This window comes from Terrapene carolina, unplaced genomic scaffold (genome assembly GCF_002925995.2).
Source record: "Terrapene carolina triunguis isolate 2854851 unplaced genomic scaffold, T_m_triunguis-2.0 Scaffold33891, whole genome shotgun sequence".
Taxonomy (NCBI): domain Eukaryota; kingdom Metazoa; phylum Chordata; order Testudines; family Emydidae; genus Terrapene; species Terrapene triunguis.
In genome coordinates, this window is record NW_020698242.1 from 11,273,718 (window position 1) to 11,286,332 (window position 12,615).

The following is a 12,615-nucleotide window of genomic DNA, read 5'->3' on the forward strand; positions in this document are numbered from 1 at the left end:
CAGCTAACCTGTGGCACTCATTGCCATGGGATGGTGCTAGCAGTCTGAAAGTTAACGAACTCCCTCTCAGCCTCCAGTGGGCTGTTGAAAATGAGAATCACTTGGATTCTGATTCTGATCGAGTGGTCAAATGTCTGAAGCCCATGCCAGGAATCCCCCATAACCGTTTCTTTGCATTGTCACTGACAGCCTCTGCATGTCACGCACCTTCCATCCCAGAGTTTCAAAGGGCTACATTAATACTAGCAACTTAGGCCTCTGACATCCTCTTGGGAAGCAGGGAAGTATTCTTACCCCCATTTTACAGATGGGAAAAAACAGGGACGGTCATCCAGCAAGTCAGCTGCAAAATCAGGAGAGAAACAAAGTCTCCTGATTCCCAGTCCTGTGGCTTAATCCCCGACCACTGTCCTACTGTACGTGCAAAGATACTGTAAGAGACAGTCCTTGCCCTGAGGATCTCACACTCAAAGCAGACAAGACAGACACAGTAAGGATTATTATCCCCATTTTACAGATGGGGAACTGAGACAAAGAGATATTAAGTGACTTGCTCCAGGTCACAGAGAGGGTCAGTAGTAGAGCCAAGGATTGAACCCAGAGCTGCTGTACCTCAGTCCATCACCTTATCCTCAAAGACACCTTCATCCTCTCTTGTAAATGCATAAAAGCTAACACAAAAGCTAGCAGCCAAAGTGCAGGGAGGTGCTGATATGCAAAAGACCTCAGCTATTCCACCACTGGGCCTCTCTGGGACAGTGATTGCTAATGGTGTGCAAGAGCTTTGCTCTGCGGCCAGATATTTAAACATGTTTTTAAACCAGAACTCAAAACCAAGGCAAGGCCTCTCCAAGAGCCTAGACGGATGGAGCAATGAAAGGGAATTGCATTAAAATAGGATAGCTGTCGCTGTCCAGAGTGGGAGGGGAGAATAAGCCACACGACACAGTGCTGGTCATGGCAGAAAACGACAATGCAGAAAAACAGCTGTGCTGCAGAACTTGTTCGATAACAAAGGGCTACAGTTTTGCCCACTGAGAGCGTGTCTCTTATTTTCCATTGATTCCTGGGTGCAGGCCCCCTGGGAGTCACAGAGCATCTCCACCTTTTCTAGCACATGCACCATGAGAAATAATCCGAGCCCACAAAGATAGACCTGAAGACAGCTGGAAAATCACGCAGCCACACAAGAGACCAAACCGGGCCTGAGCAAATGCAGCTCCCACTGAAGTCAACAGGGTTAATTTCAGGACATCTCACTTACTTGATTTGCTCCCAAGTCTTGGTGGCCAAATGCAGGACCCAGAGATCCTTGTAGTGGTAAAACTGCTCTCCGTCAGGAGAAGCAAACTCTCCACCGAATATCCATAGCTGTCCACCACCCTGGGGCACCACTGCAACCTGTCGGGAGAGAGAGAAAGAACATGTCATATAGCCTTTAAAAAGACAGGGGCTCAGGAATTTAGTCAGTCAAACACGCAGCTGCTTCTGGAATATGACAGACAAATAGCAGCAACTGTTGCGGCATTGCTTGGCTACGGTAGCTCTTACGGGATGGAAGGACGAGAAATCTGGAGATTAAATTCAAAATTGCTTATTGCCTGCGGTGGATTTCTGGTGCACCCTTCACTGCAGCATCATGCTGCCAGATCTGTTAATCTGGCTCACACTGGGAAAATTCATTGGGATTTATCTTTCAAAAGAAATGTTTAAAGTCTCTCCCACCAGCAAGAGGGGAAGCTCTCTAGAAGACTATCATGCCAAAGACTGGGGTCTGGCAGCAACTCTCCGATCGTTCAGCTGTAGCCATGCATCCCATAGACAACACACTGGCTGTCTGGGGAAGACACAGTGGCATACAGAAAGGGGGAAGTTCCTGCCTTCTTACATGTAGATAATGTGCCACAAAAGGGAAAGCAACCTCATGAGAGGAACAACCATGACAGGAAAGATGGTCCAGCGGCCTAAGAATCAGCCTATGACTTGGGAGATCCAGGCTCAATTCCTTGTTCTCGGTCTCCCAAGATTTGGGCATGAGCCTAATTTATACTCGCAGAGAGACAACGCATATGAAAATCATGGATTTGCAGGAAAGTATGTTGTAATGTAGATACCTAACTGGCTATCTTCTTGTGCAAACACATGATTTCCACGGGGATCTGGTATTTGCAAACAGAAGTTGGGCAAGTACAAAAGCACGTATGTCATTGTGTGCACCACTTTGAAGATATGGCTCCAAATCAATTACAAAGCCAAGATCCCAGCTTCACAAATACTTGGTAGCATTTGTTTGTGGCGGTTCTCACCCAAAGCCTATCGACTGTAAGGTGAAACAGCAGGATGTCATGCCAAGGGGAGATTCTGTGTCAGAGGCTAAAGCTAACAAACCAGGCTGCAGATATGCACAGATGATCCAGAGACGCACTTCTGTTTACTCTAACTGCTAGCTAATGAGGGAAATGCTTTACAAACAAAGTTGCAGTGAAGGCAAGAGACTAGTCAGTTAACTTTGCTGAATTTTCTCCCTGTAACAGTAATTAAATATCAAACAGAAAATACACCGCAAAGCGCTCCAGGTAAAATTAAAACAAAAAATGACATGAGCAGTTAGTTGTCTGTTGCAATTCCCTGGTAGGCAGCCTGGTAGTAAGATTTAATTATTAGAGTGCCACCTGCTGGACACTATCACTTCAAACAGCCAGGATTAGCAGAGCTTGTATTAGCAAAAAGGATCTCCTTTTAACAAAAGAAAACCGTAACTTCTGGCAATTTAATGCATTCGTTCTATGACATCACATTCCATGCCTATTTAAAATTATTATTTGAAGTTACTTTCCCAGACTTATCTTGAGGTTTATCAAAAATGCAGCAACTAGTAACCATGATTAATACCACACACATGAACGATGCATTTTAGATCCTAGCCCATTTGGAAAGGTAAATGCTTTGTCTGCCTGTGTCTGATTAACAATTTTATGTACTCATTAGTTAATACTTGTCACATCTACCATCTGGAATATACAACCTTAAATACTCCAATACCTTACCTATAGGTGTCACTCAACATCTATTTTAAGATTTTTCTTAGGAGATTTTGAAGTTGTGTAAATATAATTCGCTACAAACAGCTTTCTGTCTGTCTAGTGTAAAGGTTCTGGGAAAACAAAGGGCCCGATCCTGCAAGCACTCTACTCCTGGGCGTAGTACTTACTACGCTGAGTAGTCCCTTTGAAGTTACTGGGACGACTCACCGTAGTAAGTACTACCACACTTAGGAGTGAGCATTTGCAAATAGGACCATTAAACGTGAAAGGAAACTTCCAAGAAACCTAAAGACTGATATCAATCTTCCTTCTAGGGTCACACTTCTGCCTACAGAAAATGCTAGGGTACTCATCACAGTGCACAATGGGAAATGAATCAGTGTTTTAGAATCCTGTTTCCTTGCAGCTCTTTCCCCTGGTGTTGTAATTCATCACAAACTCTTGAGGCAAGGATCGAGTCTACCTCTATATTAGTACCGCAACCAGCACTAAGGGGCCTGACCCTGATTGGAGCCTTTGGGCACTACAGTAATATAAATATTAAATAAGAATTTCACAAGCTATGCAAAGTTGGACTAGGTCAAGACTTGAATCAGGAACCCAGGCACTGCGGGAAATGGAGTTGTCAATTCAGCAAGTGGAGCTGTTCCTTCAGAATCAGTAGCTGAGTCTGCTGTGAAACCTAACAGAAATTTGACAATAGTTTAGGCTGCTGGCCTGCTGAGCCCACAGCCTGTCATGCTGACCAATCTTGCCTCATGGTTTCCTTGTATTCTCCCCTAGGTCGGTGTGTCTCCATCTGTTGTCTCTTCTCTTATGCTGAGATTCTAAGCATTTGGGGACAGGGACTATCATTTTCTTCTGTGTTCGCATAGCACCTAGCACCAAAGGCTTCTGATCCAAGACTGGAGCTCCTAGGTGATTCTATACTACAAATAATAATACCTGGTCCAACATGCCAGCATGATGCCAGTGGTACTGTGCTGCTGTCTTTCAGATGAGAGACACAGCCAAGGTCCTGACCTCTTGTGGCAATCAGAGATCCCTTGTTTGTTTGGGTTTGTTTGTTTTGATAAATCAGGTATTTACCCTGGTGTCCTGCCCACATTTCATACAGAGCAGTTACACTGCTCCTGTCTGAATTCCATATTGTTTTCACTTCCTGTCCTAAACTGCTCTGCACATGTAAAAAACTGTCCCACCATAGCAGTGGATGCATTTCAGTGACATTGCAGACCCTTTACCTAGCTTGAAAAGCACTTTGAGATCCAGCTGAAGGGCGCTACAGAAGTGCAAGGTTTTATTAAGCAACCTTGGGGGCTTTCAACCAACCAAGTAGTATTCATTTAAAAGCCCCCACCCCCACCCCTAGACCACTTGTGCTGTATCAGAGTGTCATGGTGATTCTGTCTTTACCAACAGGGGGAAGAGAACATCAGAGGAGGCTGGGTTAGAAGAGAAAAAATCTATTACTTTTCTAATCACTATAAAAACCCCCAACCCATGCTAATCGTCCCACACCTACGCCCCCAGTTCTGCACTGTGAACCACACCAGCAGCCCCCTACTGAAATTAGTGGGGTGGTCTGCAAAGAGGCTACTCAGGCAGCACAAGCAGAGGATTGGGGCTTTAGTCAGCATCATCACGCTTAACTGGGAGAATTTAAAAGTACCAGAGGACAGACATGGACGACGTGGAGCAAGTCTGCAGTTTAGGTTTGCTGTCACAAGGGTAAATGACAGTTGTTCCCCACCCCAGAGCATGCACGTCACTGGACAACTGTCTCTGTATGTTACTGCAGGTTGAGGGAACAGTGTTCTGATACGGTGTGACAAATAACGTGTTCCTAAGGCAACTTTTTATACCTACTGGGACAGATTCCCTCCTGCACCAAGATCCACCCTCTCCAGCAGGCAACCAATACAACTGGCCAGTGTAAAATGAGTTGAGAGAGGGCTCAGCCTAGTTCCCAGGGCACAGCTGTTTGCATAATAAAAACCACCTCCACAACTGGCACTGACAAGAAACCGTATTGGCAAATGCACCAGAGGAGAGAAAGACCGAACTGCTCCCTCACCTAGCTTGAGCTGGTAACTCAAGAGGTGAAGGGCTGCACGTCCTTGAAGGAACAAGAGAAGCCTGCTGGGTGGAGTATCTCAGAAATTACAGAATAATTTCCTCTGCATAGGCATCAGTTGCCTCTGCGGAATATGGGGAAATTGTGTGTGACAGATATGGCAGCTTCCTGCTACATCCTTGGGAGACTTTACTGAATTAAGTTTAAGTATCTTTGGGGTCCACTGTATTAATTGCACGGTTTATGTTCGACTGTGTCCTACTCCATGGGGGAGGGCTGCCACAGCTCCTCCAGGAACCAAAACCACGGGTGGTGCTGAAGGCGTGTACTCAGTCCAACTGGATTCTCCAGAGACCAAAGGACAAAGAAAGAATTTTTGGATAAACAGCCTGAGTTTAAACTGACTTGGGGCTCTTCTTCCTGATCCAGCAAACACACAGGGGGCCACAACTCTTGCGGAAGGGTTGGAAAGGCTTTGCTGTTACCGTAGCATTAGAAGGAGCTGTGTGGTCACTTGTAAACTGCAAGCAATACACTGGTCCTAGCCCTCGAAGACAAAGCAAGGACTGGCCATTTTCAGCAGTCTGGCTTGCTGGGAATATCACCGTGAAAGGCAGGGAGCTGTACAGCCTTAAAACCCCCTGGTCAGGAGGGAGAGAGACGTGGGTCTCTGCCCCAGAGAGGTGACAATCACCATCACCATGCCGGTCAGTAGTATATTGCTACTGCTATACTCTTATTATTCAAGCACAGAATTTTTAGCCATAGAGATTCTATGGTACAGTTTGATTCATTTAAGTCACAGTGAAGGATCAACCCTCTAATTTCTCAGTACAACGAGCCACAGCTTGATCACAATGTTGGCATCGCATTGTGACTAGGATACTAAGAAGTCGTAACCCCTTGGAAACAGAGCTGTCTATTACCATAGCATCTTGAAATACAACGTCAAGAGTAATTCTAAGTGCTGTTCCGTTGCCTGGGAGGTTAAGTGCTTTACCTGATGTGCACAGCGCCTGGGAGGAGGACTTGGGATATCTACTTTACTCCAGCTGTTCTTCCGGATGTTGTAAATGTACAGTTCATTATACAGGAACGTCTGTGGGAGGGAAAAGGAAAATGGGTATCACCAGAGCTCGCCATTTAACTTTACCTAACAGAAGCGTGTCAAATTCTCAACCTGCCTCTACCAGACATTGAAGGAATGCAACAGTCCTTTTCTATTAAGCAAGAACAAGACAAGACCAGCCTGCTGGGTCCATGGCGTCACTCTGCTCTCATGATAGGGGATCAGAGTGCCATAGGCAGGATTGGGTTTATGGCTTGCGGGGCTCTATGCAAAGCAATACGCGTATGGAACCATCCTGTTCCCACCCCATTTGTGAGACGGTCCACCCACCATCTCCCTGCCTGCAGTCACCTCAGACGGCAAAGAGCCTCCACCAGCAGTCTGAGGCTCTGTTGTCACTGCTGACCTACACACAGCTTACATGGGCCAAGAAGCCAGGAGGTGCGGATGAGGAACAGCTTTCTAAGCCAAGGACACTACTTAGGGAAGTCAGTCTCCAGCGCAACCTGCTGGTGCCTGGGTAAAATGATACCACTGTGGGGAAAATCAGGGATGGCTCCCTGGCTGGTGGATTGGGTGCATGTTTGAGATGTGAAGCTCCTGAAAGATGGAGCCCAACACAGCTGCACAGCCTAAGGCTGCCCATGATAAGGGGTCAACAAACATGGGGACAAGGGTGATCCAGTGGGTAGATCCACTTGGACTTTCAGCAAGCTTTTGACAAGGTGCCTCGCCAAAGGCTCTTATGCAAAGTAAGCAGTCCTGGGATAAGAGGGAAGGTTCTCCCATGGATCTGTAACCAGTTAAAAGATAGAAAACAAAGGGGAGGAATAAATGGTCAATTTTCAGAATGGAGAGAGGTAAATAGTGGTGTCCCCCGGAGGTCTGTACTGGGACCAGTGCTGTTCAACATATTCATAAATGATCTGAAAAAAAGGGGTAAACAGTGAGGTGGCAAAATTTGCAGATGATACACAATTACTCAAGATAGTTAAGTCCAAAGCAGACTGCAAAGAGTTACATAGGGATCTCACAGAACTGGGTGACTAGGCAACAAAATGGCAGATGAAATTCAATGTTGATAAATGCAAGGTAATGCACTCTGGAAAACAATCGCAACTATACATACAAAATGATGGGATCTAAATTAGCTGTTACTGCTCACGAAGGAGATCTTGGAGTCATTGTGAATAATTCTCTGAAAACATCCGTTCAATGTGCAGCAGCAGTCAAAAAAACTAACCAAATGTTAGGAACCATTAGGAAAGGGATAGCTAATAAGACAAAAAATATCCTAATGCCTTTATATAAATCCCTTGTACGCCCACACCTTGAATACTGTGTGGAGATCTGGTCGCCCCATCTCTAAAAAGATATATTAGAATTGGAAAAGGTACAGAGAAGGGCAACAAAAATATTAGGGGTACAGAACAGCTTCCATATGAGGAGAGATTAAAAAGACTGGGATTTTTCAGCTTGGAAAAGAGAAGACTAAGAGGGGATATGATAGAGGTCTTTAAAATCTTGACTGGTGTTGAGAAAAATAAAAAAGAAAGCGTTATTTACTCCTTCACATAACACAAGAACTAGGGGGTCACCCAATGAAATTAATAGGCAGCAGGTCTAAAACAAAGATAAGGAAGTATTTCTTCACACAATGCACAGTCAACCTGTGGAACTCATTGTCAGAGGATGTTGTGAAGTCCAAAACTATCACAGGGTTCAAAAAAGAACTAGATAAGTTCCTGGAGGATAGGTCCATCAATGGCTATTAGCCAGGATGGGCAGGGATGGAGCACCATGCTCTGGGTGTCCCTGGACCTCTGATTACCAGAAGCTGGGAGTGGATGACAGGGGATGGATCACTCGTTATTTGCCCTGTTCTGTTCATTCCCTCTGAAGCATCTGGCACTGGCCACTGTCGGAAGACAGGATACTGGGCTAGAGCGACCTTTGGTCTCACCCAGTATGGCCGTTCTGATGAGTACTATAAAGGCGGTGCTCAGCTAGGATAGACTGAAAGCAAGGGGAAATGACTGATGTGAGTGGAACTTGTTAACAGCCAGCGCAGGCTAGGGTAGTGCTGAATCAAAGCCCAATGACTATAAACAGACTTGAGCTTCCAGGAATCACAAGGAGCTTCCCGCCTCCAGGAATATGGTAAATCAGTGCAAGATTTGCAGGCAGAAGCTGTTGAGGGACCACCAGTGCTTACCCCTTCTGGGCTAACAGAAGCATCTAACTTTCACGGTGGGGCAAACACACAGTACAACAGGAACCAAAGACGAGGGGCAAATATGGTCCATATCAAGTCTAGAGAAATTATGATGCCCTGCAATATTGATGCTTGTGCAGTCACTCTGACCCCTTAATGGACCCCAGTGCTCCTTGATCCTGCTGACGCAGCTGAGCTCAGGTGTGAGACAGTATTAGCATGGAATTAAAGGCTATTTTGCTCTCATTCTGGGAAAAATGCATATTTTATGACCTCCGCTTTGAATTTTTGCTCCAGATGAAACCCATACAAATTACAGTCAAGGCAATGGGGCGGGAGGGGAAGGATAGATAAATGGAAGAATACTTTACTTTTTGGCCATTGAAATATTCACCTCCAAAAAGGATCAATTCGTCTCTCTCGGGATGAGCAGACAAGGAGGCATTCAGCCTGCGTCAGAAAGAGAGATGGGCAGACATCAGCACATAACAGAATCATTTGTAACTCAGCTCAGAGGCTACTCACTACAGTTCTGGGTGCATAATTTAACAAGTGCTAGCACTTCTCCCCTCCAGGCCAAAGTGCCTCTCCATCACCCACACAGCTACAAGTTTCTGATATCTTTTTTTATTTCCAAACCAAAAACTTTCTGAAGAAATTAACTTTTTGGAAACTTCCAGAAAGGCTAATCTGAAATCCTCTCCTATTTTAGGAACACACATTACATTGTCATTAACCACGGCCTTTGACATGATTTTAATTTTAATGCTGATGGATAGGGAGCAAAGATTAGCTTTGTCATGGCACACAGCTATGACTCTAATTGGGCTGTCTCATTTTAAGTTATCTACATCATTCTTCCATAGATACCGCTGTTCGCTTAAGGTTCCCCCACCCCTTGTATGTAACAGGAGCTGACAGCATCTAGCACTTCACGGGATCAGACCTCAAAGAAGCTCATTGTTAACTGATCCTCCCAACATCTTTGTGAGGTAGGCAAGTATCATTACCTCCTCCTTACAGAGGGGAAACACATACAGAAAGGTCAACTGTCGTTCAAGACACTGAATCAGTGGCAGCTACAGGACTAGAACCTTGCAGTGCCAGGATACCGGTCCTGTGCTCCGGCCACTAGCCCACTGTATCTTGTATCTCACAAGGCATTCTCATAACAATTTTACCGGTAGCGTGCCCTCAGCTTTCCAGCCCAAGTCACAAGGTTCCCCTTCATTCATCTATGTTATACCGCCCAAAGCCCTCAGATCGAACCACCAGCTTTGATAAGATTCCCCACTTTGGCTCTTTTTAGCAGGCTGAAGGGAAGATTAAAAAGTAGCTGTTAGCAGAGAGGTGTTGCTGGTCCCTTTGATGCTCTGAGGACTGAATGCCCTATACATTTTTATCCTTCCATAAAAGCATTTTAGCCTGATACTACATCCTCCACTCTCAGGATATAACTTAAACTAGTTACATTGATACCACCACTTGCTGGATAACAACAGTCAAGGTTCCAGGTGATCTCTTACCTTGGTGAGGGTGGGGGACAGGCTGTCTCAATTATCTGGGTCTTTTTAGCATCTAATGTCTGGAATTCTGCTATCAGGGCTTCAAGATCCTCCTGAAAGTAAACAGCCAGTCAGGCATGAGTTTCTTGGCACATATTGTCATCCACATACCATGAAAACCTACACTAGCCACTAATTCAATTTTCCTATTTTCCTTAAATTTGATTAGATTCACTTCATTAAACTATGAGTTATCAAGGTTATATATTTTTTCATCCTACACTAAGGGCTGGTCTCCACTACTGTATATTTCTGAATTTGTAAGCAGGTTGTAACACAATGCCATGGTTAGTGCACAGTTCCTACAGAGGTGTTTCATCTTTGCTGGTGAGCAATTCTGTAGCACAACTGGTAGTTGAAACCCAAGTCTTAGCACAGGGCAGCTGTTTCAGCATTTGTGTAACTGATGTGCAAATATAATCGGACAGATGTTAAAACCCACTGTTCTTTCTTGGCCTGACTCCTGTGCAAGTACAAAGATAAATGTCAAGTATCAAAGGGGTAGCCGTGTTAGTCTGAATCTGTAAAAAGCTTGCGTCTGATGAAGTGGGCATTCACCCATGAAAGCTTATGCTCCAATATCTCTGTTAGTCTTAAAGGTGCCACAGGACCCTCTGTTGCTTTTTAAAGATAAATGTGTTTTCTATTTCAAATTTATACTTCATCTGGAGAGACAACTTCATGTGTTATCTTTTATTCTCCTTCAGTTTCTGTAAATTAAAAAACAGAACACACAACCCCAAAGCCCCCGAATTATGCAAGAGTCAAAGAAAATCTCTTCCCCACTCCCTCTTTAGATAAGAGTTGGAAAGTTATAACCATCCATGTGTCCTAACAGTACTAGGACTGTTCATTCTTTCTTGGTCCAACTTTCTTTTTTTGCTATACTTGCGATCGCTGGGTAAGACACTTGAATCAATTAGTTTAAACTTTCTCATTCTGCAGCAGCAGGGTGGCTGGGAGTAAAGGGACACTGTCTCAGGTCAAATTTAATTTTTTTTTAAATAGAATTTGTCAAATTGTTTTTTTTTTTTTAAGAGCAATAGAAATGTTTCTAGGATTTTTAAAGCTCACGGAATCATACAAATTGGAGATGGGGAAAATGAAAGATTGTTCCCTACAGTAAATTTTCTAGCTTTCATCCAATTAGGTTTAAATGTCTCAAAGCAATGGGGTTTACACTAGCTTCCTTGAGAAAGCAGTCCACAGCCTAATAGATCTGTCAGTATGTTCTTCCAAATGTCCGGTCTTAATTTCATTCTACTAGTTCCCGTTTGCCCCACCCCTTGTGCGGGGCTCAATTCTGCCAGGTGCTGAACCCTCTAGCCCAGTCCAGGCTATAAGTTTTAGTTTATTAGTACAGCATTTTTTTAATTAACAATTATACTCAACAGAATAGGCACACATTTTCAAACTGTCACAGTATGAAAGATATGAAGCAGAGATTCAACCCTTCTCCTATCATACAAATTACACTTCTAACACCCCCCCATAAAACAATAAACAAAAATGAAATTATAAAAGTTGAGAATCCCTTGATCTAGCTCAACCATAAATAAAATAGATTTCACACAATCCCTTTCTTGTTTTTGCCACCAACCAGGCCAATAAGTCTGAAACATTACCACTACAGAATAAATATTCTACGTTTTGCGCCAATGAGGGTCAAGATGTGAGACTGCCCTTTGAGAAATTATACAAATACTAGGTAAAGTGGCCAATCTTCAACTTGGCCAATCTTCAGTCTGGCCAGACCCACATGGGGAAAACCATCTGTACCTCTCAACACCAGCATATCTCCCTTCCAAATAAGCCAACTGCATTGTTTGACAAGGGAGGGTTGTCTAGTGAAACACTTAAACACACGCTTAACTTTCAAGAGAAACGTTCCCCTTAGGCATGGCTGGGGAAGCTCACGTTAGAGGGAACAGAGCCCAGACAGAAGGAGAAGAAATGCGACGGCTCTGTTTCGAATTTCACTTCTGTGAGTTGCTTTGCTAGTCAGAGAAATCCCTGGGGAGGATGAATATACATTGCATCTGCAAGCCAAAGGGTTAAGAGTCTCACACACACACAGGGGCGGGATGAGACTGGCAGGAGTGAGCTCTAATCAAACAGCACAGGGTGAGTTGGTGTGTGCGGCGGTAGCCACATGCACACTCTGATGGGTGGGGGAATCAGCCCCCTGCCACCTGACCTGCCCCAGCAGCACCACTCACCTCCTCCTTCTTAGCTCTCTTGGAGACTTTCTTCTCCATCTTAGCAGCTGTTTTCTCCGCCCCTTTCACCTTCTTCTCCTTCTTGCTTTTCTTACCCATGTTTCCAGCCTGGGGTTACTGCAGGGGCCACTTCACAGAGCCCCCCTGCCCTGTGCACGCTGCCCCTGCAGAGCTCACCTGGGGCAGCCGCCCAGCTGAGGACAATCACTTCCCAGGCAGTCAGGGGTGATTTCCTGCCTGGGGTGGAAAGGAAGGGGCTGGCCAAATGCTGTTGTGAATGCCATCTGCTGGGCTGGATGGCTTCTCACACCAGCTTCCTGCCTGGTGCAGCTGGGCTAGGAACAGGCGTTGCTCCCTGTCCCAAAGGGAGAGGCCATCCCCAAGGCTTGTGCAAAGCACAGCAGCACCCCATATTTAGGGGGGGTC

The 12,615-nt window shown here is 45.0% G+C and overlaps 1 protein-coding gene across 1 annotated transcript in view; it reads right to left on the bottom strand.

The window, feature by feature from the left end:
• Positions 1 to 12,395, bottom strand: part of LOC112105762 (kelch domain-containing protein 4) — a 42,960-nt gene extending 30,565 nt beyond the window's left edge. The window contains exons 1-5 of the mRNA XM_024198680.3: positions 12,190 to 12,395; positions 9,932 to 10,023; positions 8,777 to 8,855; positions 6,122 to 6,220; positions 1,265 to 1,401 (exon numbers count right to left, since the gene is read on the bottom strand). Of these exons, the coding sequence (XP_024054448.1) occupies positions 1,265 to 1,401; positions 6,122 to 6,220; positions 8,777 to 8,855; positions 9,932 to 10,023; positions 12,190 to 12,288 (506 nt within the window). The 5' untranslated portion in view covers positions 12,289 to 12,395. The remainder of the gene's footprint in view (positions 1 to 1,264; positions 1,402 to 6,121; positions 6,221 to 8,776; positions 8,856 to 9,931; positions 10,024 to 12,189) is intronic.
• Between the last annotated feature and the right edge of the window lie 220 nt (positions 12,396 to 12,615).